Source organism: Amphiprion ocellaris, chromosome 24 (assembly GCF_022539595.1).
Source record: "Amphiprion ocellaris isolate individual 3 ecotype Okinawa chromosome 24, ASM2253959v1, whole genome shotgun sequence".
Lineage (NCBI taxonomy): Eukaryota > Metazoa > Chordata > Actinopteri > Pomacentridae > Amphiprion > Amphiprion ocellaris.
This window is the reverse complement of record NC_072789.1, coordinates 1,639,924-1,663,546: the sequence shown is the minus strand read 5'-3', so window position 1 is coordinate 1,663,546 and position 23,623 is coordinate 1,639,924. Positions and strand designations below refer to the sequence as shown.

General features: G+C 41.8%; 1 protein-coding gene across 1 annotated transcript in view; it reads right to left on the bottom strand.

Annotated features, from left to right (window-relative positions):
- Positions 1–1,898: 1,898 nt before the first annotated feature.
- Positions 1,899–23,623, bottom strand: part of xirp2a (xin actin binding repeat containing 2a) — a 77,237-nt gene continuing 55,512 nt past the window's right edge. The window contains 8 exon segments of the mRNA XM_055008496.1: positions 1,899–2,044; positions 2,128–2,261; positions 3,664–10,693; positions 10,695–12,902; positions 13,444–13,547; positions 13,900–13,969; positions 14,169–14,246; positions 18,022–18,159. Coding sequence (XP_054864471.1) covers positions 2,167–2,261; positions 3,664–10,693; positions 10,695–12,902; positions 13,444–13,547; positions 13,900–13,969; positions 14,169–14,246; positions 18,022–18,159 — 9,723 coding nt within the window. The 3' untranslated portion in view covers positions 1,899–2,044; positions 2,128–2,166.

Here is a 23,623-nt window from a genome sequence, read left to right as displayed (position 1 = left end):
TGTAACTCCTACAACAGGCCTGCTCTATCAGTGAAAATCAATATGCCTTTCACCAAAGAGATCTCAGCCGGACTGTTATCTAGGTAGGCTATACATCACTAAGAGGACCCAGCTAAGTACCATTACTGCTCCCGCTTGGTTTGTCTGTGCACTCAGTGAATACATAGTCATACGGTGTCGAGTTCGTGAAGCTTTATTTCAACCAGAAAGTCAAATAGAAATGAAGAAAATAGAGGGGAAGCTCTTTATTCGGACACAAAAGAAAGCTGACAGGCATTCATTCGAAGAAAAAACAGGGCTTGTAATGAATGCACATATTGCAATTGTTGAAAATACAGCCCTGTTCAGATCAGTCAGCAAAAAATACAGACGCTAAGAAACAAATTTCCATTTCTCTGCACACCAGGTGCATCAATCAGCATCAAACAAAGCTAGATATAGAAGGAAAGAGGGTGTCAGTACAAAAACACTAAATGAAATCAGAGCAGTTCATCTCTCCATGGACAGAAATGTGAAGTTACATGTCGCCTGTGTATTAGGTGAAAGGGCTGAATTTAAGAATTGTCGCTGTCCTCGCTGTCGTAGTATCTGTTCCTCTTGATCTGCTCCTCCACTGTCAGGGCTTCGTCGTCCTCGGCCCACAGAGAGGTGTCCTCCCTGCCGGCGCTGTAGTTTGTAGTCGCATCTTTCACCTCCATCCCAAAATCCAAAAGGTCGTCCAGCGCCTGACGCCAGAGGCCTCTCCCCGGCAGGCTCGCTGAAGATGTCAGATTTGAAGTCTGATAGCAGGCTGGAGCTGCTGGTGCTCAGGCCGGCGAAGATGTCCTCCAGGAAGCTGGACGTGCTGATCTGTGGCTCGGCGGCCTCGTGTTTTAAAGCAAACGCTCCCTCGGCTGTCTCTGTGAAGAAATTTGCGTCTGAATGGCAGTCTCTGGCTTCGGTACATTTGGCACCTGATGGCACAAAAGCATCGTCCCTCTGTGCCAACTGCAGCACTTCGCTTGGCATCCATTTCAATTCTTGACAGGTATCATCGCGGGAAGAATCTCCAGTCAAAAAGAGGTGCTGGTTTTCTACTTCCTCGTCCTCATTAAACAATGTCTGGGTGTTACTATTATTATTGTTGTTGTTTGCATTCAGTGCTTGCCCTGCCGTCGTCTCCTCATCTATTAACGTGACCTTTACCGCCTCACCGTTGCTCATGCTCTCATTACTTCCTTTATCCGTCTCCTCCTGCTTTTCCTTCTCCACTCCTGCACCTTCTCCTCGCCCATCATGTCCATTTACCTTCACTTTCTCTGCCCTCTCCTCTACATTTCTCTGCGGTGCTTTCATGCTTTTTTCCTCAGCTCCCCCATCATTCCCTTCACTTTGTTCTTTCCCTTCCACTCCAGGGTGCTCTTCAGAGTCCATTTCTGAACCCACTTGTGCCGCAGCCTCAGAGCTACTGTTTGACTCTTTAGCGTCTCCAGCATGAGCAGCACTCATTGGTTCCTCGGCTGCTGCTGCTGGGGAGGCCGGAGCCTCTGCTGGAGTCTCTTCAGGCCTTTTCACACTCTCTGTTGAACAGGTGCTTCCCTGCTTATTTTCCTGGGGACCGTTTTGTACTGTAACTGCAGGAACACCAGTCTCCTTTAATGAAGGTTTTACCGGCTGATTTAGGAGGTCATTATCCTGAGGCGAGCCCTCCTTCGGGGGCCATGACGGCTTTACCAACTTCAGCTCCTCTTCGATAGTGAAGGATTTCTTTGGAGAATCTGCTTGGGGAGGCCACACCACTGAAATCTTACTTGTGGGCTTTTTGTTGTCATCCACTGATTTGCTTATCTCACTATCCTGAGCGGTAGAAGATCTGGAATCCGTGACTTTTTTCCTTTCAGGCGTTGGTGATTTTACAGCTGAGTTCTGCTGGTTCTTGTTATTCCATAGTTCTTTGTGCGGTGTTTGTCCAAATCCCTCGTCGTAATTTCCCTTGGACTTGAACAGTTGCTTGTAGTGTGGCTTGCAGTACATTCGTCCATGGAGAGAGGCGTAGTTGCCAAGACTGTTCATCAAGAAAGAAACGAGACAAGTTGAAACGGTGAAGAAAAACAACAACAATTAGAATGCTCTGTGAAGCAGCTCTACCTTAGTTTGCCTCTGCAGTGTTCACAGCGAAAGCAGCTTTTATGGAAGTTTTGTTTGTCTGCGATCAGCAGTTCCATGGGGTACACCCTCTTCCGACACGCCCTGCACAGTTCGGACTCTGGAATTTGAATTTTCTGCAAAGAAAATGGCAAAAATTAAACATACAGTGGTGTAATATGTTCCTAATACATTTCTAGGTAATTTCCTGGAAAGAACCATGTGATCTAGAACAAATTAGACAAAAATGTAAATGTAATTAAACCAGAACAGTGGTTGTCTAATATTTATGGTCCATCATGTGTTGTTTCATTTGAAAGTTGTGTGGGTCTGAAGTAAAAGAATGAAAAATAACACGAGTTTTGTGTGTTTTTTGTCTCTCTCTCCACTTCACCTCCTAGCTGTGCTATAAATCTACGTATAATCTAGCGTATAACAAGGTAAAAAAATAGATTTTTCTTTGACTTAGGTCCTTATTTAATTGATTTTGCTTCGGTTTGAAGCTATATATACTTTTTTTTATTATTATTATTATTTTGCTATTTTTTCCACTTTTGTTAGCTTCTGCACAACGTCTTCCACTGCAGTAATTACAGGATGATGCAACAATAATTTTTCCTCCATTTCCTGAGATTTTCTTGAAGCTATGTCTTCAAGGTGACCTACTACTTTAAAGTTTAGCCACCACTCAGCACTGACAACAGAGGCAGCGGCTGGAAAAGTCACACCGTTTCTAGACCTAAGCAAATGTTTTTCATTGGAGAAAGACTGTGATATTTTGTTGGTGTAGTGTGGTGACTGTAAAATCATGTGTCACTGTTTAAATGTACATGTTAATATGAATTTCTGAGTTCTAATTACAATTTGACATAGATGGAGAGTTAAAGTTCTCACAATCAGGTAATAATAAAGCAATATTTAACTCTTTCCAGGAAAATAATAAAGACAAAAACAGGACCAAAACCTTTCATGTGTTTGAGTTAAATGGTTAAATTGCAGAAGTGTTAATTTCCATCACAGAACACAATGCAGGTCTTCAAGGTGTTCAACACTGTAATTAGTTCTCTAAAGGACTGACAGTGATTGCAGTTGTTTCATTGTTTTACCGCATTTTCGACTCACAAACAACAAGAAAGTGAAAATGAAACATGGTGTTTTCTTCTTTCTGAAGACATTTCAAGCAGTTCTACGCCGCTCCACTGAGAAAACAGTATCCCACACCCATGCAGGAGAAATATTAGTTCAATATGTTAGCGTCATTGCCAGCTTCACACATCAGAGGCACGAATAAACACAACAAAATGTAACCTGTGAATATTAAAAGGTGTGAAACTGCCAGCATCTAAACTGTTTTAGTGGGAACATTTAAAATCAGGGAAAACATGTAAATAAAAAAATCAATTAGCATAAAAAACAGTGTCAAACCAATGTTAATGCGTCTTTTCTTTCCACACGATGCAGTTGAGGCTTTAAAATCGTCACACACAAAGCACACGGTCAGGTATGTTGGGTTTCCTCATGCTGCACAGCTCAGTTTACCCGTTACGACAGTCTCCTGCTGGTGCGTTACAATCTGAGAAGTCCTCTGCTCCGTGACGCTGAATCCCAGGTTCCGGAAGACTCCTTGGGTCTCGGCCCAGGACTGCTGGAAGTTTCTGAGCAGTTCCTCGGTGGAGGCCTCGGGGGGCACGGCCACCGTTGGAACTCTACCCCTCACCACGTCTGCGTAGGACGGAGGGTTGCCGCGGGACACGGGGCTTCCTGAATGCATCTCGCTCCTCATCTCTGTCATAACGTTTCCGAAGTCATCAACGCTGCAGAATTGCTCAGTGACTGATGTCATTTCTGAGTGACCCAGTGGCTCCGAACAGGCAGATTCGGGTTCTCTTCTTTCTATTTGTTCTCTGAGCTCTCGGGCTGCTTGAGAACTATGCTCTCCGGTCTCAAACACATCCTTTATTGCTTTGACATTGAATGTTGGGATTTCTTCGGTTCTTGGCGTATGTGGCTCTGCCTCTGCATCCTCCGTGTCGCTCCCCAGCCTCTCCGAAATCACAATGGGCTCTTTCCTGGCGTAGACTTTTGGTTTTGGAGATTCAAATCTGTTGACAAGCTTTGATAAATCGACTTTAGGGAGATCCTCTTTCAGAAGATCGATGGTCACAGTCTGTACGGCTTCCTCGGCATCAGGTCCCAAACGTTCAGGGATTTCAATGGGATCCTTCCTGAAGTAGGTCTTGTTCACCTCGGCCTTCTGCGCTTCCTCAAAGAAAGACTTTTTGTCCTTGACCGTCGTCATAGAATCCACCATTTCCGCGACATCCACCAACCCGTGCTCGGTTCTCTCGATAGGCGTCTCCCTGTCGCTGAACGAGGGCGATCGCTCTCGTTCGGTGGCAAAAAACTCGGGGACCGGCATGGGAGGCGGAGGGGTGAAGCCACGAGAAAGCTTCGAGGTCGTATCCCTCAGTTTCATCAGCTTCTCCGAGCGGCTCAGGGTAGGGGAAGGCGTGGCCCTGCTGAAGGTAGACGTGGGTGTGTACGATTTACGGGGAGGAGGTGGAGGCGTCCCGACCGACTTGTAGGGTGGAGGGGAAGGAGTGACTCTGAGAGGAGAGTCTACCTTCCTGGATTCAATGCTGATAAAAGTGGGTGACGGGGTCCGGATGCTTGTTAATGGGGACGACACTCTCTGATCCGCCACTTCACTCAGCTTGTGATGCACTTTGCTGTCTTGAATGGATTTTTTCTCCTCCACCACCACCTTCTTTTCGGTTTTGGATGAGCCGATGCTGATCTTTGACACCTTTGTAGTCGCCGCACTGAAAACCTTCTTGTCTGGTTTTGGAGGAACCAGTGGTGGCACCGGCGCTTTTTCTTTTTCTTCTTCCTTTTCCACAGCTGTCAGGCTTTTCTCCAAAAATGTGAGCTTTGCTTGAACAATATTCCTCACATAGACCATCATTTCTTTCAATTTTTTCTTGCTTTTCTGTTTGGCGATTTCACTTAAATTCTTTTTCTCATCCAAGCCCATTACCCAGTCAGGGACCTCGTCTACAATCATCCTGACAGCGTTGGAGTCTATTTTGCTTGGTGTGCCCTCAAGCTCTTTCATTTGAGCGAGCAGCTTCTGCATCACGCTGCATTTCTCTGAATCTATGATCTCTTCTTGGTGAGCCTCATCTTTATGGGTCATCTTCCCTGTCCCTTTCACCAACACATCCTGAGGCTCCACTTTTGACTTAATCTGCATTTTCTCTGTTGCTTGTAGCTTCATTTGCTGTTTCTGCATCTGAACGGCCTCCTGCCTCTGAAGGCTCTGCTGTATCACAACCACCTCTTCGTGTCGCTGAACATGCTCTGCTTTCATGCTTTGCTGACTGTGGGAGACGGATACATGGCCTTGTCCTTGATGGGTTGCTGCAGATGTTATCTTAGCCACCTTAGGCATTAAAACAGTAACTGACGGCTTCACTTCACTCTCATCTTTTTGCACCCGCTTTCCTTTTCTCATCTCCACTTCAGTTTCCTTCACAGGCATCTGACTTTTCTTCTCTTTTACTTCCACTTCTGTCTCACTTCTCACTGACGTCAGCTGGTTGCTTTCCAGATTTACTTGTGTTTCGTGTTTGTGTGACACGTTACTCTTCACTTGCTGCGAATGCATTTCACTTTTCACTGCTTCTTTTTGACCCAAACTGTCACATTTCTCCTCTTTCTTCTCCGTCGGCATCTTAAAGGTTTTCACCTTGAAACTTGGAGTTACCTTTGGAATTTTAGTGGGCTGAGAGGGACTCATTTTTCCCTCCTGTGTCAGAGGCACATTAATATGCTTTACATCTTCAGATTTCAGTGTGACCGCAGCCTGGCTTTGAAGATTTACATTTTCGTGGACAGCACTCTGTGTGGCAGCGACAGACCTGCTGCTGGATTTCTTAATAAACTGCTGCTGCTCTGTGACTGAAGAAGTGACCACGCTGGAGCATGACCGGACTTCATTATTCCAAGCCTCGTGGTGAGAAACAGAAGCAGTCTGATTCTTGGGCGCAGTTTGAACCTTTTTGACGACATCAGCTGACGTGAGGATTTTTTCTGTGGATTGCTCGTTGGAAACATGCTTTTTATCCAAAGACCCGTGAGATGATTTCTTATTTTCCACTGAGATCATGGGTTTGCTCAAAGGGATCTGGGAAGGGGGTTTTTTGACAGGTGATTCTTGTGCTAATAGTCCTTCTTTGGGAAGGGTCTTAGCCTCTTCAATCTTTGCTTTTGTCACTTCCATGGCCACTTCTTTCTTAGTGCTCTCTGTTTCAGAAAGCTCAGCAGTGGCAGCAGAGAAATGTACATTACTTGGTGGAGAAGTGGGGGTCGTGACTTTGCTCATTTCTCTTTCCTCTTTCTCCAGTCTTTGTTGGCGGTACCGTTCCTCTGCCAGCATGAGAGGGGTTTTAAATTTGCGGACGTAAGGTTTAGGTTTTGCAGCTGGAGCAGGGTCTGGGGGCGGTGGAAGTTTAATGGGAGGGACGAAGGTCTTTTTAGGTGGCTGCGGGGATTCTTTTTGTGCTGGTTTTACAACTGGGATGCTTGGTATTTTCATTGGTGCCAGTGCTGTTGAATTAGCCTGAAAGCTTGTTTCAGTCTGTTGGGTTGTTTCCTGTTTCACCTCCTGAAGTTTAACTTCTGTTGAAGTTACTGTTTCTTGATCAGGGCGGAGCTGAGGTGGAGGCGGTGGAGGGGTTGGTTGTTTTTTCTGCCATTTGGGTTTAACTTGTACGGGCTGCTTGTGTGGTTCTGGCTGCTTGGGCACCTTGAATAAAGGCTTCCCAACAGGTTTCCCCAGCTTTACAGGGGGAGCCTGGGGCATCGCATTAAGCTCTTGCTGCGAGGGAGGTGGAGGGAGAAAATCTTGTCCACCCATGGAGGACAGAGGTGGAGGAGGTGGAGGGGGAGGGAAGAAATCAGGCTCAGATTTTATGCTTTCCATGGGAGGTGGAGGTGGAGGAGGTGGGGGTGGGAGATCACTGTCCTGCCTCATGATAGAAGGCCGGGAAGTCGGGGATGCCGGGCTCTCTGCCACCGGAGACGGTGGTGGAGGGAGGGAGAGTTCAGATTCTGATGGTGGAGGCGGTGAGGAGGGAGGAGGCGGGAAGTGAATCTCTGGCTTTGTCTTTTTATTCACACCTTTCCCTCTCATGTCAAGGTTACGCTGATCAGTCTTCATATTCCTGACGCTCTGCTTTTGTGCAGCAGCCTTATTCTCCGTTTGCTTCTGAGATGTCAACATTTGCTCCGATGCCGCTACATTCTGCTTCTGCACGGTTTTCTCTGTCACCGTAGTCTGCACCTGTTTGATTGTCTTTATCTCGCACATTTGCTTGTTTGAAATATTTGTCTGTGATGTGTTTTGCACTTCTTTTATCACATTCACATCAGCAGCTTTCGTCTCTGTTTGATCATTACTCATCTTTTGTTTATTCTTTATCATAATAGGCTTAGGAGCTTGTATTTTCTGCGGGGGCAGCACTTTCTGCTTCTGTTCTTTTGTGCTCTTCTGTTGAGAGGCCCCAGCAGGATTGTCTGTTTTGGCTACAGTAACAGAGTGGTCCTCTTGGGTTATTACCTGTGTTTTCAGCGATTTGCTTTCGTGGTGCCTCAGTGTGTGCTTCTGTGACTCACCACTCTGAGAGAGGTTTTTCACAGTGGGGGTTGGATCATCTGCTGCTCTCTCTCTCTTGGCTTCATGTAAGCATTCATGCTCCGCTTGCTTTACAGTTGATGGATTTTTCACGGGCACTTTCGCCTTGTTGGGAGGATACATACGTTTTGGATTTGTATACTGTTTTCTTTGCATTAAACACTTTATTGTACCTTGAACGTCACCTTTCACAACTTCTTCTTTTTCCACTTGTGCTGTCTCTTGCCCTTCATAAAGACATTTTATTGATGTTTTCACATCTCCTTCAATGCTGCCTCTGCGTTGCATTCTTGGAGAAGTTGTCGGCTCTAGCAGTAGCTGGATAGTGGCTTTGACGTCGCCTTGTTCACTCACTTGGTGCTGATAAATCTTTCTATCACTTGATGCCTCATGTAGACTTTGCATTGCAGTGTGAATGTCTCCTTTGACAATCTCCTGTTTTTCCACTTCTTTCACAGCTTGCTTTGCTTCCTCCAGGGATTTCAACGTCCCTTTGATATCACCTGGCACTAAATCTTCAACAGTTACTTCTGTTTTGGTAGTTGCAGATTTTTCCAGTGATTCCAAAGCTCCCCTGATGTCTCCCCTGACAATTTCAGGCTTTTCCATTTCTTTGCCTTGATGCTGGGCTTCTTCTAGAGACTTTAGAGTGGTCGGTATGTCTCCTTTCACCACCTCCTCTTTTTCTAATACCACTTTCTGATTGATGGCTTGGGTCAGTGAATCCAGAGCTGCACTAAGGTCACCTTTAACAATGTCCTGTTTCTCTAGGTTTCTATAGGTAACACTCGGCTCCATCATAAAGACCTTAACGATACTGTGTACATCACCAGGAACTATGTCGACCTCTGCCACAGTGCGACCAATTTGCTGCTGATTCTTTCGCAGCAAGATTTTGGTCTCTTCAATATCACCACCTATGATCCGCTCCTTTTGTACAGTATCCTGCTCTTCATCAGGTTCATACTGAAGCTGCTTCAGGTAATCCAAGGCTCCAGACTCGATGCATGTGGAGTAAAAGCTGACATTACCCCTTTCCTTGTCTCCGACTCTTATCTTTTTAGAATCCTCTCCTCCTGAGTTGGAAAGAAGACGATGAAGGGTTTTGCTGACATTCCCCTGAATAACGTCTTCTTTCTCCATGCTAGCTCTCTCCCCTTTATTTAAGAGGGAATAGATAGTCATCCTCACGTCTCCTTTCTCATCCTCTTGAATAAGTATGCCCCGCTTGGAGGAGCCTTCATTCTTAAGCAGGTTGTTCATGGCTTCTTGAATGTCCCCGCGGATAATTTCCTCTTTTTCAAAATTGATTCCCTTTTCCTGGCTGAAGAGTTGCTTCACTGTGGTGTTAATATTCCCTCGCTCCTCCTTATCAATAGTTATGACCCTTTCGGTGGTCTCCCTTCGGTTCAGAAGGTTCATCATTATGTTGCTAAGATCCCCTCTAATAATCTCTTCTTTTTGGATTTCTGGAGCCTCTTGGTTCATGAGTTTATACTTCGCCATACGGACGTCACCAATTTCATCTGCCTCAATAAGAATACCCTGTGAGTCAACCATTTTCTGACAGTAAAGTTCCTCCAGTGTCTCCTTTATACTTTTTCCAATTATTTCTGTCTTCTCCACACTGCTATCGTTGAATTCATGAAATGGAGTGGTTTCAAATAGCCATGTTGTCGTCTTCACATCGGCCTGTGGGATTTCTTCCTTTGTCAAAACAAGCTCTGTGCCGTCACTCTCTTTAATGCTGTCAAGGGGCTGCTTCTCAAAGAGCCACACAGACTGTTTGACATCCCCTTTCATTACTTCCTCTTTTGTCACTCTCTCCATGCCATCATACGCGGCTCCATCGCCGTGGATCTCATCAATCGTGCGGGTTTCAAACATCCACGTGGCAGATCTGACATCACCTTTCTGGATCTCACTCACGCTAACAGTTCGGATGTACTTCTGTGACATTTCATCCGTCTCGAATCGCTGTTTGTTTGTCTTCACGTCGCCGCCTTGGATATCTGCAACCGTCTTTGACCTGACTTTTATATCCTGTGTAATTTCATCCAGAGGTTGTGTTTCAAACTTCCACCTGGCAGAGCTAACATCTCCTTTGTTGACACCTTCTTCAGTCACAGCTTTAATAACATAGACCTCCTCTGAATCTCTAATTGAATCCAGAGGTTTAGTCTCAAACAGCCATCGAGCGCCGACCACGTCTCCTCTCATGATTTCTTCCTTAGTGACTGTAGTGACTTCGTGATAATGACCCTCCTTGTCACAGATGGCATACAGCGGCTGAGTTTCAAACATCATGGTGTAATTTTTTACATCTCCCCTCTCAATTTCCTCTCTGAAAATACTAGTGAGTCTTGACATATCAGTCTCAGTGGATTCCTCTTTAATTTGATCAAGAGAATACGTCTCAAAAATGAAGCGGCTTTTGTCAACATCCCCCCCCTTAACATCGGTCACCGTGCGGATTTCCCTCACTTCTGTGGTGTCGTCACGTATTGCATCGATTGGCTGGTTCTCAAACCTCCACGTACAGTTGATCACGTTACCCCTCTGGATGTCCTCGGCCTGCTGCGTCTTCAGCCTCTGCATCGTCTCCTCGGAGGTGGAGCTCATGATGTCAGAGGAGCGATTCTCGAAGATGTACTTCATCCTGGAAACGTCGCCTGACTGGATGTCGATTTCTGTGACCCTCCTGAAAGAGCCGCTGTCCTCACCTGTGATGTTTTCCAGATTCTCGGTTTCGAAGAGGAAGCGAGCCAGTCGCACATCTTTCCCGTGAATGTCCTCTTGCTTTACAGTGCAGGTTTTCAGAATAGTCTCAGTCTCCGAATGATCACGTATGTTGTCAAGTGTCTGAGTCTCGAAAAAGCCAAGTGCACGTTTTCACGTCACCTTTTTGCACCAGTTCGACATCAGCCTCGCTCTTTTCCACCTTTTCATACAGAACATCCATTGGCTGAGTCTCAAATAGCCACCTACACGTCTTTACGTCCCCTTTTTCAACTTTAATGCCTTCCATAATTTTGTGTTCTTCATCCTCAGAGTTACTGAAAAACTTAATGGCATCAAGTGGTTGAGTTTCAAACAGCCACTTTGCTGTTTTTACGTCTCCTGACTCTATTTCCTGTTTGGAAATGCCTTTTATGACCTGAAACTTATTGATGCTCTCGTCAAACTCATCGATAGGACGGGTTTCAAACATCCATCTACAGCTGCGCACATCTCCCTTCACAATCTCCTCACGCCTCACTGTCTTCACCTCATGGTAATGTCCAGAGCTGTCCTGCATGGCGTACATGGGGGCGGATTCAAACAGAACTCTGTTGGACTTGACAGAGCCACTGGTGACACCTTCAACTTGAATTCTCTGCGTCCCGTCACATTTACTTAAATCCATACTTTCAAACCTTTCTTTATAGTTTGTCACATCTCCTTTGTCGAGGGCTTCAATATTCACAGTTCTTGTAATCTCCTTCTTCTCCTCCCTTATATTCTCCAGAGGTTGGCTTTCAAACACCCACTTCTGATGCCTCACGTCACCCTTTTCTTCTTCAGATGCAACCATTTTCTGAAGTTTTCCCACTTCCAGCAGCTCTTTCAGATTTTCCATGGGTACTGTTTCAAACAGATATTTGGCTGACTGAACATCACCTCCTACAATCTCCTCGGAGGGTAAAGGTCGAGCATTGGCGTTATCTTTCAGAGTATCCATAGGCTGAGTCTCAAAAACAAGACAGTGCTTTCGTACGTCAGCTCCAATTATTTCTTCCTTTTGCCTCCTGGAACTCTCCCATTCCTCATCCTTAATGGTGTCAAGACTCTTTGTTTCAAAAAGCCATCGATCTTTGTTCACTCCACCTTGACTACTGTCCTCCATGGAAATACCACATATCAGCTTTACTTTAGCGGGGTCTTTGTTGATCATATCCAGAGGCTGCGTTTCGAACATCCAGCGTGATGTCTTGACGTCTCCTTTCTCAGTCTCCTCCCTGCGGATGGTGGTGATCTCCAAAATCTCTCCTGAATCTCCCCTGATGACACACATGGGCAGCGTCTCAAACAGGCGAGTTGTTGTCTTTACATCCCCCTTAATCTCTTCCAGCTCTGACTTCAGGTTCAGGAAGTGACTCTCCTCAATGGTTTCTGTTTTCCCCAGGGAATCAAGATGCTGGGTCTCAAAAAGATACCTAGCAGTTTTAACATCTCCACCGGTGATGTCTTTACTGACAGTGACGTCCATTTCCTGCTCGTCTTCTTGGTAGATTTTATTCAGATAATCAAGCGGCTGTGTTTCAAAAAGCCAAGTAGCAGTGCGGACATCTCCTCTTGCCAGATCTGCCTGTTTTTGTGACTGCTCAGTTGCATCAGGAGTCTCTGTTCCCAGAGCATCCATGGGCTGAGTCTCAAACATCCAAGCTGTGTATCTGACATCTTTTCCTGCAATGATCTCCTGCTGGGCGATGTTATTCCTGGCCTCGTTCTCATCTGGGGTGTCATCTTTGATTGTATCCAGAGGCTTGTTTTCGAACATCCACCGCATGGACTGCACTTCACCTTTGAGGATCTCATCCCACTCCACGTATTCCCTATCAGGGCTCGAACACTTACTCGAGCTGTTGCCATCGTTTTCAAACATGTAGCATGCCTGCTGGACATCACCTACAATTTCCTTGCTTTCCAACTCGGCCTTTTCTGCTTCGGTGAGCTGACTGAGGAACTCTGCTTCGAGGTTCTTGCGTACCTCTGGATGTATGTGCTTGTAGAGACGCTTTAATTCAGCCATACTCTTGTATTTAAAGTACTGTTCCTTACTGGCAGTGTGCTTATGCTGGGACACCAGATCCTGAGGCTGGGAAGAGATGTTGTGCTCGAGGACTTCTTGTGATACCTGCAGGTTTGAGGGTGGGGGAGGGAAATGATCTGCCGCCTCATGAGCCACTGATGATCCAGATGCTACAGATGAAGCAGTGGCAGTCTTTACAGTGGACGAAGTGTCATAGCTTGTAAATGCTGCTGACATTTTGGAGGACTGGTTCACAGGTGCCCACGGAAACTGGTTGAAATCCACATCAACCTGTGGTTCATATGTATTTTTAGTGACACAGAGTAACAATGGAATTGGAGTTGTAGTTAGAATATTCATTGTGAAAAGCACAGAAAAGGGCAGCTCTGAAATATCAACTTGTAACCTCAAACAATAATCATTGGAGAGATTATTTTTATAGTTAGTGTAGCTTTAATTTCTTCTCCAAAGATAAAACAAAAGCACCAAATAACAACCCTAATTTGGATTTAAAGGCACAATGTGTCAAACCTAGACATTTACAGTTATGCATGTTCCTAATTACTGACTTGATTGAAATATTCATGGAGCTGCGGACAGCAATGGGAGTTCTTTTCCACTCTGCTTTTTCCTTTGCACACAGTCGAAAAAGACTTTCAGACTTTGGCTGCATAATGACATGAGGCCTTTTATCCAACGCAATTTATTCTCCATCAGCTCTTGGCATGCACAATTTCCTTTTGATTATTTCATGATGTGGCTTCATCTTTATACTGATACCTCATAAAAACCTAAACTATCATCTATTTAGATAAACAGACAGCATCATTACCTTAATTTCCTTGGCTGGTGCAGCTTCCTCAATCGTTTTTTCATACTGCTGCTTCAAAGCCTGAGTGGAAACCTTTGGTAGGTCCTCTCCGCCGACAAGCATAACTGAATTAGACACAAGAAGAAGGCAGCCTCATTAAGTCATTCGCAGGGAGGGAGCTCATGGGGATTGGAAAGGGAAATAAATCATTTCATTAAAAACCTGAATAGTTTTCATTTTCTGAAACCATGCAGCAGTGATTGCCCAATTTCCACTTTCCAATATTTTACCTTCCTGACTTTGCCCTGATTAGATTTGCTGCCATGCACTGAATAGAAAATCATCTGCACTCCAACTCATTTTCAGAGCTCATCCCTTATTCAGCTCGTAGTGGGAACAATCATTAATATACAGGACACAAGCTGTGCTGTGATAAAAACGTGCAAATTACAATATAAAAGGCATGAGCAGAATAACCTGTTTCATTGTAATGGTTCCCATAACTGGCAGCCACATTGTTCTGGTGAACTCTCTGATCATGGATCACCTGTGGAAAAAAAAAAAGGTGGCAAATCATTAGCGTTACTGGCAACTGCACTGCAGCCTCCGACTGTTTTCAATCAGTGAGAAGTAAAAGGCTTAGTATGGGGCTCCATTTTCTATAGAGGGCATATAAAGTTCTGAAACAACAATAACGGCTGCATGTCCTGGTGTTAAGATGCTACCTTACAGCGGTTGACAAATACCTCTTGTTGAGAGAGGGTTGTGGTGGAGGAGGCGACATCTCTGGCACTGCTCCTCACTGTCACCTCGGAGGACATCTCCTGTCAAACACACAGAAATAGGAATGATGTGGACACACGGGTTCCTGCTCATACAAACCCTCCCTCTATGCCAGGGCTGTCAAACTCATCTTAGTTCAGGGGCCAAATTCAACCCAGTTTGATCTCAAGTGGACCAGTAGAATCACAGCATAATAACCTATAAATAACCACAACTCCACATTTTTCCCTTTGTTTTAGTGCAAAAATGTACATTCTGAAAATGTTCACATTTGAGGAATTATCTTTTTACAAAACATCATGAAAAAACTGAAATGTGTTAAGAGTTTATTCAGTTTTCACAACATTCAGTCTCACTTTATCATTTCCACATTACAACTTCCAGATCACAAAGTGTCTACAAAGGAACACAACATTTAGTCACACGTATCTGGAACTGAACGATGTAGTATTTGGCTTTAAAAAAGACAAAAAAACAAGACAAAATACTACAAAAATGAGACACATAATGACAAAAGCGAGAAACAAAATGACAAACAATGAGACAAAATACACAAAAAAGAGACAAAAGATTTGAGAAAAAAGCTACAAAGCCACAAAAAAATGGACAAACAACACAAATGAGACAGAAATGACAAAACCCTGATACAAAGCAATAAAAACTATAAAACAATGAATAAAAGGGAAAAAATGACAAAAATGAGACAAAAAACACAAGCAAGACAAAAAGGAAACACAAAACGACAAAAACACGAGACAAACAATAAAAGCCAGACATAAAAAAACAAAAAGCAACAAAAACGAGAAAATATGACAAAAACGAGACACAAAATGACAAAAATATGAGACAAATGACAAAAGTCAGACAAAAAAACAACAAAAACAAGACAAAATATTTCAAAAACAAGACACAAAATGACAAAAATATGAGACAAATGACTGAAGCGAGACAAAAAAAGATGCAACACAACAAAAACGATACACAAAACAACGAATAAAGCAAAACAAAATAACAAAGCTTAGATAAAAACCACAAGTGAGACACAAAGAAAACACAAAATGACAAAAATGAGAAACAAAACAACAAAAACGTGAGACAAATGACAAAAATCAGACAAAAGACAAAAAAACAACAGGACAAATTAGTACAAAAACGAGACATAAAGCGACAAAAAAATGGACAAATGACAAAAGTCAGACAAAAAAGACACAAAATGACAAAAACGTGAGACAAATGATAAAAGCTAGACATAAAAACACAAAAAACAACAAAAACAAGACAAAATATGACAAAAAAGAGACACAAAATGATAAAAGAGCAATGTAGTATTTTACTTTATTATCAAAACAACTTGTCATGATCTAGAAATTATTTTAAATTTCTAGTTTTACTAATTTACAATCTGCAGTTGATGTCTTCTCTGGAATTTTTACACTTTGAGGGCCGGATTGGACCCTCTGGAGGACCGCTTTTGGCCCACGGGCCTCATGTTTGACACGTCTGCTTTACAGAGTTCACAAATGGCCACAAGCAGCAGGAAGGAAGCGACTCGACTCGGTCTTATCACCTCATGACTGCGAGCCGTAAGAAACAGTGTGAGAGTAAATAATTTTTATGTTGTGAAAAAGCTTAATGAAAGCCCTCTGTGGCCAGTAACAAATGCTTTTCCATTACTGTGCTGCTTCCAAGGGAGCAACTAAGTTTGAATTCCACTAAAGGAGGGTTTCAGTGTTGGCGAGAAACAGCAATAGATTACAAAACCTGTACAAATCTGCATCAGCCATTTGCTCGGCTGAAATTCATGCAATTTGAAGGAGATGAAAGAGAAATATGATATTTGAGCTTGTATCCTCTGCTGTTAACATGAAAGATACATGGAGGGTGGGAGTGCTCCAGAAACCACTTATGTCAGTATAATAACATCTTTCCCGATGTAAAACTGAGTTTGGATATTACACCTGTGCAAAAATACTTGAGGGGGGAAAGTGGTTTGCTGCTGCTGCAAAGAAGCAATAAGTTGATCAAATAGACTCCGACGTTTCCCCTCATGATGTAAAATTTAGCATTCAGCGAGGTTCCTGTGTGCTCCATGAATCCGCTCTGCTTTCCCGCCTCAATGAGCAGATGGGGAAAACGCAAGGAGGGGCAGAGCTGACCTTACTTCACTGAGATCCAGCTCCGATCCCGTCCTGCCGCTAACGCATTCTGGCATTTTCCTCACGACAGCGGAGCAAGGTTCAAGGTGCCCTCTTTGATTTGACCTGCATGAGCGCCTCAGCCACACCAGCCAAGCTTTTCCAACAAAGAGCCACAGCAGAATGTAAATCATACACTTCTCACTTTACACCGAGCTCATGAGCAGAAAGGACAGCAGCATCTGTCTTCTAAGTTCTGCTGACTTTAACGAGGAGGAAGAAAAATGTTCCCTTCCATTCATTGTCTTCTATCCTTAACGATTCATTGTCTATGCAAAAGTTGCACAGTCAACACCTGATGATATGATCACATGGGTGCTCCAGCCTCACTGCTTTTCACACAGTAATTGCACAAAAGGGAAATATTCTTCAACAACTAACCTATAATTATTACCATTATTTAACAATGACTAAAGCTTGTAAATGTAGACTTATGGAAAACGTAATCTCTGTAGTTTCACAGCCTCAGTTTGAATTAATGCTTCTACATTTTGGCAAATACACATTTATTTTCTTGCTGAGAGCTAGATGATAAGATTCACTCTCATGTCTGTACACTAAAGGGTTAACCCTCCTGTTGTGCTCATTTACAGGCACCAAAAAATATAATTTCCTTGTCTGAAAAAGATACAAAAAATCAGCAAAAAAAATCCCCCAAATTTCTGAAAATTTGCAAAACCTTCAGGAAGAAAATTCCAATAAGTCCTTAAAAGTTTCCCTTAAAAGTTTTATTTAAAAAAAAAAAAAATCCCCCAATTTTGGCAAGAAAATTCTTGTAAATATTTTTTAAAAATGAGTAAAAATCTTCCAAAAAAATCCTAAAAATATCTAAAGCGATTCCATATATATCAGTAAAACTTCTAATATTTTTTTAAGAACATTCACATAAAAAATCAACCAAAATCCAGCAAAATTCGATGGATTTTGGTTGATTTTTTTTATGAATGTTCTTAAGAAACATTTTTAACATTTCTTTCTTTCTACCAAAAAATGTTCAAAGATTTCCCAAAAATGGTCAAAATGTGGACATCAGAAGTTTCACTGTGAAAATATATATTTTTTCCACATTTTCAAACGTTAATCTGGGTCGATTTTGACCTGCAGGACGACATGAGGGTTAAAGGGTTAAATTAAACAGTTATAAAACAAAGAACAAAAGTTAGTTGAATCATGGAGTCTGGCAGACAGTAACAAATTAAAGACAAAAGAATTGTGGGTAACCGTGGACAATGGTATGAAAGAGCGACACTAGAAGGTATCTCTAGCAAGTGAACATCGCATAAAGATGGTGTTGAGGAAATGTCAGTCTTAGTCCTTGGAAGTTTGCTGTACTGGGTGTTTACTGGTATTCCAATGGGCTTACCAACACAGAGTATGAGTCTGTGAAGGGAACATTTGCAGAGGACGCATTTCATAGAGATAATCGGAGGGTAGCTGTATGTAAAGGGTGAATAGTGGTTCATTTGTGTATGGTTGTTCATCAGTAACAGAGGGAAATACAACAAAGAACAAAAGGTAGCTGAATATAGAGGTCAGTGTTATATAAACTGCATCAAACTGTTTTAGAGTTGACTGCTTTTTACCGTAAAATGTACAAACATTTCTTACAGTGTGGTCTCACCTGGACTGATCTCTGCTGGAAATGAATCTGGGTGATGCTGGACTGGGAGGACGAAGACGTAAACTCCTGGTTCTCAAACTGTTTCTTCACACTGGCCAGACCACCGGGCAGCGAACAGGCCTCAGACTCATCCATCATCTAACAGCAGAAAGCAGAGAACATATAAACACATAAATTACCCCTGGAAACCCATCTGTACACACATTACAGATCAAACACACACTCAGTCCACAGTTTATTTGGGATTTAGGAGATTGGATTTGACCTTGGTGAACTAATCTCTGCTCTCATTGTTTGTGTTATGTTAGATATATTTGTAATATGCTAATACAAAAGTGAATGCAAAGGCATTATGCTAATGCGTTCCCAAACCGCCGCAGCGCTGGTGCTCTTCTAAATGAGACATGAATGCTGTGATTTAAAACATTAACATTCTTTTAGGACCCTCTAGGGTGTAAAGATTGTATTTATCACCTTACATAATGCTGAGATCAGGGATGAGTCAAATGCAAACGGGACAAAGCTGCATCTTCACAATCCATCAAGCTAAAAGGAACAAAACCCCACCTACAGCAGCTGAGGCAGTTCCTTCTGGTTGACACTTTACGAATAGCAAAGATGCAAGATTTAAGGGATTTACTTTTTCCATATGCAGCACAGAATCAAAGATCAGTAGAAAATGTAGTCTGTAACAGTATTCAGTTTAACACAGGGGTGTCAAACTCATCTTAGTTCAGGTTCCATATTCAGCCCAGTTTGATCTCCAGTGACCAGTAAAATCACAGCATAATAACCTATAAATAATCACAACTCCCCATTTTTCCTTTGTTTTAGTGCAAAAATGTTCACATTTAAGGAATTATCTTTATACAAAACATTGAGAACAACCTGAGATTTCTGAAGAAAAATTACTTCAATTTCAGCAACATCCAGCCTCAGTTTATCATTTCCACATTACAACTTCCAGATCACTGAGTGTCTACAAAGGAACACAACATTTAGTCATCTGGAACTGAATGAGATATTCTTGTACCTTATGATCAAAATGACAAAAGTCAGACCAAAAAAAAGACAAAAACCAACAAAAACAAGACAAAATATTACAGATGAGACACAAAACGACAAAAAAGGAGACAAACGACACATAACAAAAAAGAGACAAATGATTAGGTGAAAAGTTTACAAAGTGACAAAAATGGACAAATTACACAAATGAGACAAAAAATGACACAAATGAGATCAAAAATGACAAAAGGGAGAAAAAAACAAAAAGTGGACAAATTAGTAATTGACTTTATGATAAAAAACAACAAAAGTCAAACAAAAAAGACAAAAAACCCCAATAAAAACAAGATAAAATATTACATATTAAAAATTAGACAAATGACATGAAACAAAACAAAAAAGAGACAAAATGAAACAAAAAAGTTACAAAGCAACAAGAAATGGACAAATAACAAAAACTCGACGAAAAATTAGACAAATGACACAAAGAAAACCAAAAATGACAAAAGAGAGAAACAAAACAAAAAAGTAAACAAACAACACAAGCGAGACAAAAAACAGAAAATGATCCAGACGATACATAAAACAACAAATCAAGCAAAACACAAAATGATAAAAATAAGATGAAAATCACAAGCGAGACAAAAAGGAAACACAACACAACAAAAACATGAAACAAACCACAAAAATCAGACAAAATAAAGACAAAATACAAATAAACAAGACAAAATATTACCAAAATTAGACACAAAATAGCAAAGAACAATCTAGTATTTTACTTGAAACAAAACAAGAAATAGAAAAAATTTGACAAAGCTACAGTGACAAAAAACAATTTCAAATGACACAAAGAGGACAAAAGAAAACAAAGTGACAAAAGCAAGACAAAAAATTACACAAATGACATAAACGAGATGAAAAATGACAAAAAAAATAGACAAATGACAAAAATCAAGCAAGGAAAGACCAAAAACAACAAAAACAAGACAAAATATTACCAAAATTAGACACAAAATAGCAAAAGAACAATGAACAATCTAGTATTTTATGATCAACTTGTCATGGTCCAGAAATGATTTTAAATTTATAGTTTTACTAATTTACAACCTGCAGTTAATGTCTTCTCTGGAATTTTTACACTTTGAGGGACGGACTGGACCCTCTGGAGGACCGCTTTTGACACCCCTGGTTTAATGAAACAAAAATTTTTCTCGATTTTGTCGATTCAGTTTCCCTTTAAAGTGGAAAACACAAATGCTGCTATTCTTTTTGCCAGGCCAGAAGAAGAGCAGAAGCTCATCAGTATGGAGAGTGGCGTCTTCACCCTACGAGATCTGGGCTAGAATGCACTCTGACTATTTGATACAATAATCTCCTTTTGGGATTGTCAATTAGGATCTGAATAAAACATTTATATGCAGCCTTCTGCATATATAGCTTCTGGGGAACTGCAATATATATGAGAATCTCCAAGCCTGCTGCTGTGTGTGTGTGTGTGTGTGTGTGTGTGTGTGTGTGTGTGTGTGTGTGTGTGTGTGTGTGTGTGTGTGTGTGTGTGTGTGTGTGTGTGTGTGTCTGTGTCTGTGTGAGTTAATGTTAAACACACGCACTTGTCACCCTCCGTTTTTCATGCAAATGAGGGCTGGAATGCAATTTGCAAGTTATTGCAGAGGAGTCTAGGTCAGTGACATGCTATGTGCAGGGCACCATGTTATCAATATTTTACTACTTCAGGGAACAATAGCTTCATTCATAATGACCATCATCCACATAATGTCCACCTGAGCATGCAAAGCAGCTTCATGTACAGAATCTCTTGTCTTGGTGTCTTCTATTATTACAATCAGTGCTGACAGGGCTGAATTCAACACTGCCTGCATGTTGGAGGCAGGCGTCTGACCAATCCACCTACCAACATTCCTAAAACTTACCAGTTAGCATGCTATATCTAAGCTAAGCTAAACACCTCCTGCCTTTAGAATAAGAGACAGACTGGAGAGGTACATCAATCTTCTCATTTTACTCTCAACAAGATGCAAAAAAAACTTTATTTCCCAAATGCCAAACTGTTCTTTTAAGGTTGTGGTTTTGATTTAATGCTAATTAAGGAAATTAGCCCTTTCTTCAATTCCTGTGAGTGTAATTAAACACAGTCTGTTAAAAAACGCTAACATACTTTCGTAGTGTAAGATTGGATGGAACTGAAATGCACTGCCTATCCAACAAAAAAAGTCACCACCTGGATTTAACTAAACAAATCAGTAAGATCCTTCCACTGGATAATTACTACAGTGATGACAACTTCTTTAACCCTAGCTGATGCAGTGAGGAGCTTCTTGTGTTGGAAGACATCTCCTGTGGTCATGGAAAGGATGTTAATCTGTCTCAGAAGGATCAAATTATTGGCCTGCATCAAGCAAAGAAAACAACTAAGGAGATGAAACAACTAAAATCAGGTTAAGAACCGTCCAACGCATCATTAAAACCTGAAGGATAGTGGAGAACCTTCATCTTCCAGGAACAAACTCTTAGATGATCGTAGGAAACCAACAGTAGAACTCACGGCTGTTTAATAGTGAAAGTAAGAACATTTCCACATGAAGGGAACTCAAAGGATTGAGACTAAACAGCTGTAGCTCTAAGAAAACCACTTATCAGTGAAGATGATCAGAAAAGAAGACTTCAGTTTGCTATGAAGCATAAAGATTGGACTCTGGATCAATGGAAGAATGTCATGTGGTCTGATGAGTCCAGATTTACCCTGTTCCAGAGCGGTGGGGGCATCAGGGTAAGAAGAGAGGAGGATGAAGTGATGACCTCATCATGGCTAGTACCTACCAGCCTGTGGGGGTTAGGGTTATGATCTGGGCTTGGTCAGGTTCACCAACGTTATGTTCCCAAAGAAGAAGATGGCATGGACATGTTCCAAGCTGATGCCAGGATCCATGGGGTCACATTGAGAATGAGTGGATCAGGGAGCAGGAGATGGATTGACCTCCATAGAGTCCAGACCTCAGCACCACTGAGAATCTTTAGGATGTTCTGGAGAAGACTTTGTCTGACTCTCCCATCATCAATAGAAGATCTTGGTGGAAAATTAATGCATCTCTGGACAGAAATAAATGCTGTGACAGTGCAGAAGCTTTTCGAAACGAAGGATGTCCAATGAAACATTGGAGTGCAACTTTTTTTTTGGACAGGCAGTGCATGTTTTCTCTGCATGTTTTGCCTGGGGGCCAAACAAAAGTGAGAGCAATAAACACTTTACTAATTTCAATAAGTAACTGTTCAACAGGAAACAGTGAACGGTTTGTAGGAGTCGGTGTTACTGAACGGTGACTAAATGCTGTCGAGAGTTCTGCTATATTTAAGCATGTTGTCACTGGACGTGTGGACATGCAGAACAACAGCTGCTAAAGGTAGAAAGCAAAAACCCAGTCAGATTACGTCTGGAACCCACCCTATCATCCCCCCCGCCACCCCGTCCAACACACACAGATAGACGTTCAGCTGTTAGAGGCCAGACATGACACCGAGGATCAGCTGAGGTTGGAAAGGTTGCAGCGCTGCTACACTGACAAGCACTGAATGAAAGCACAAAGCCATCAGTCACCGAGGTATCTACTGCTTTAATTTAAATGAATGAATCTGTGCTAGTGTTTTACTTTATGATCAAAACCACAAGTCAGACAAAAAAAAGACAGAAAACAGCAAAAACAAGACACAAAACGAAAAAAACAAGACACAAAACAATAAAAGCCAGGAACAAAATGACAAAAAATAGACAAGCAACACAAATAAGACAAAAAGAAACACAAAACGACAAAAACAAGAACCAAAACAATGAATAAAGCAAAACACAAAATGACAAAAATAAGACAAAAAACACAAGTGAGACAAAAAGGAAACATGACAAAAATGAGAAACAATCGACAAAAGTCTGACAAAAAAACTCAAAAAACAACAAAATATTGCAAAAATGAGACACAAAATAACAAAAGTGAGACACAAATTGACAAAAAATTAAACAAATGACACGAAACAAAACAAAAAAGAGACAAAGAATTAGACAAAAAGGTTACAAAGCGACAAAAATGGACAAATGACAAAAACAAGACAATAAAATTACACAAATGACACAAATCAGACCAAAAATGACAAAAGTAAAAAACAACAACAAAAAGTACACAAAAAACACAAAACATCGAAAAAGCAAAACACAAAATGACAAAAACATGAGACAAACAACAAAAGTCAAAAAAAGTAAAAAAAAAAACAACAAAAACAAGACAAACATTACAAAAATGAGACACAAAATGACAAAAGAACAATGAACAATCTAGTATTTTACTTTATGATCAAAACAACTTGTCATGGTCTAGAAATTATTTTGAATTTATAGTTTTACAGATTTACAATTACAAAGTCGTCCTGCGGGCCTGATTGGACCCTCTGGCGGACCGGTGTTGGCTCACGGGCCACATGTTTAACACCTCTGGTGTAGTAGTTGTCATTGAAAGGGTAATTATGTGTTTCAGCCAATTGTTAAAAAGCAACAGGCCTCTTGAGGCGGTGCTTCATAGTGAATTTAGTGCAG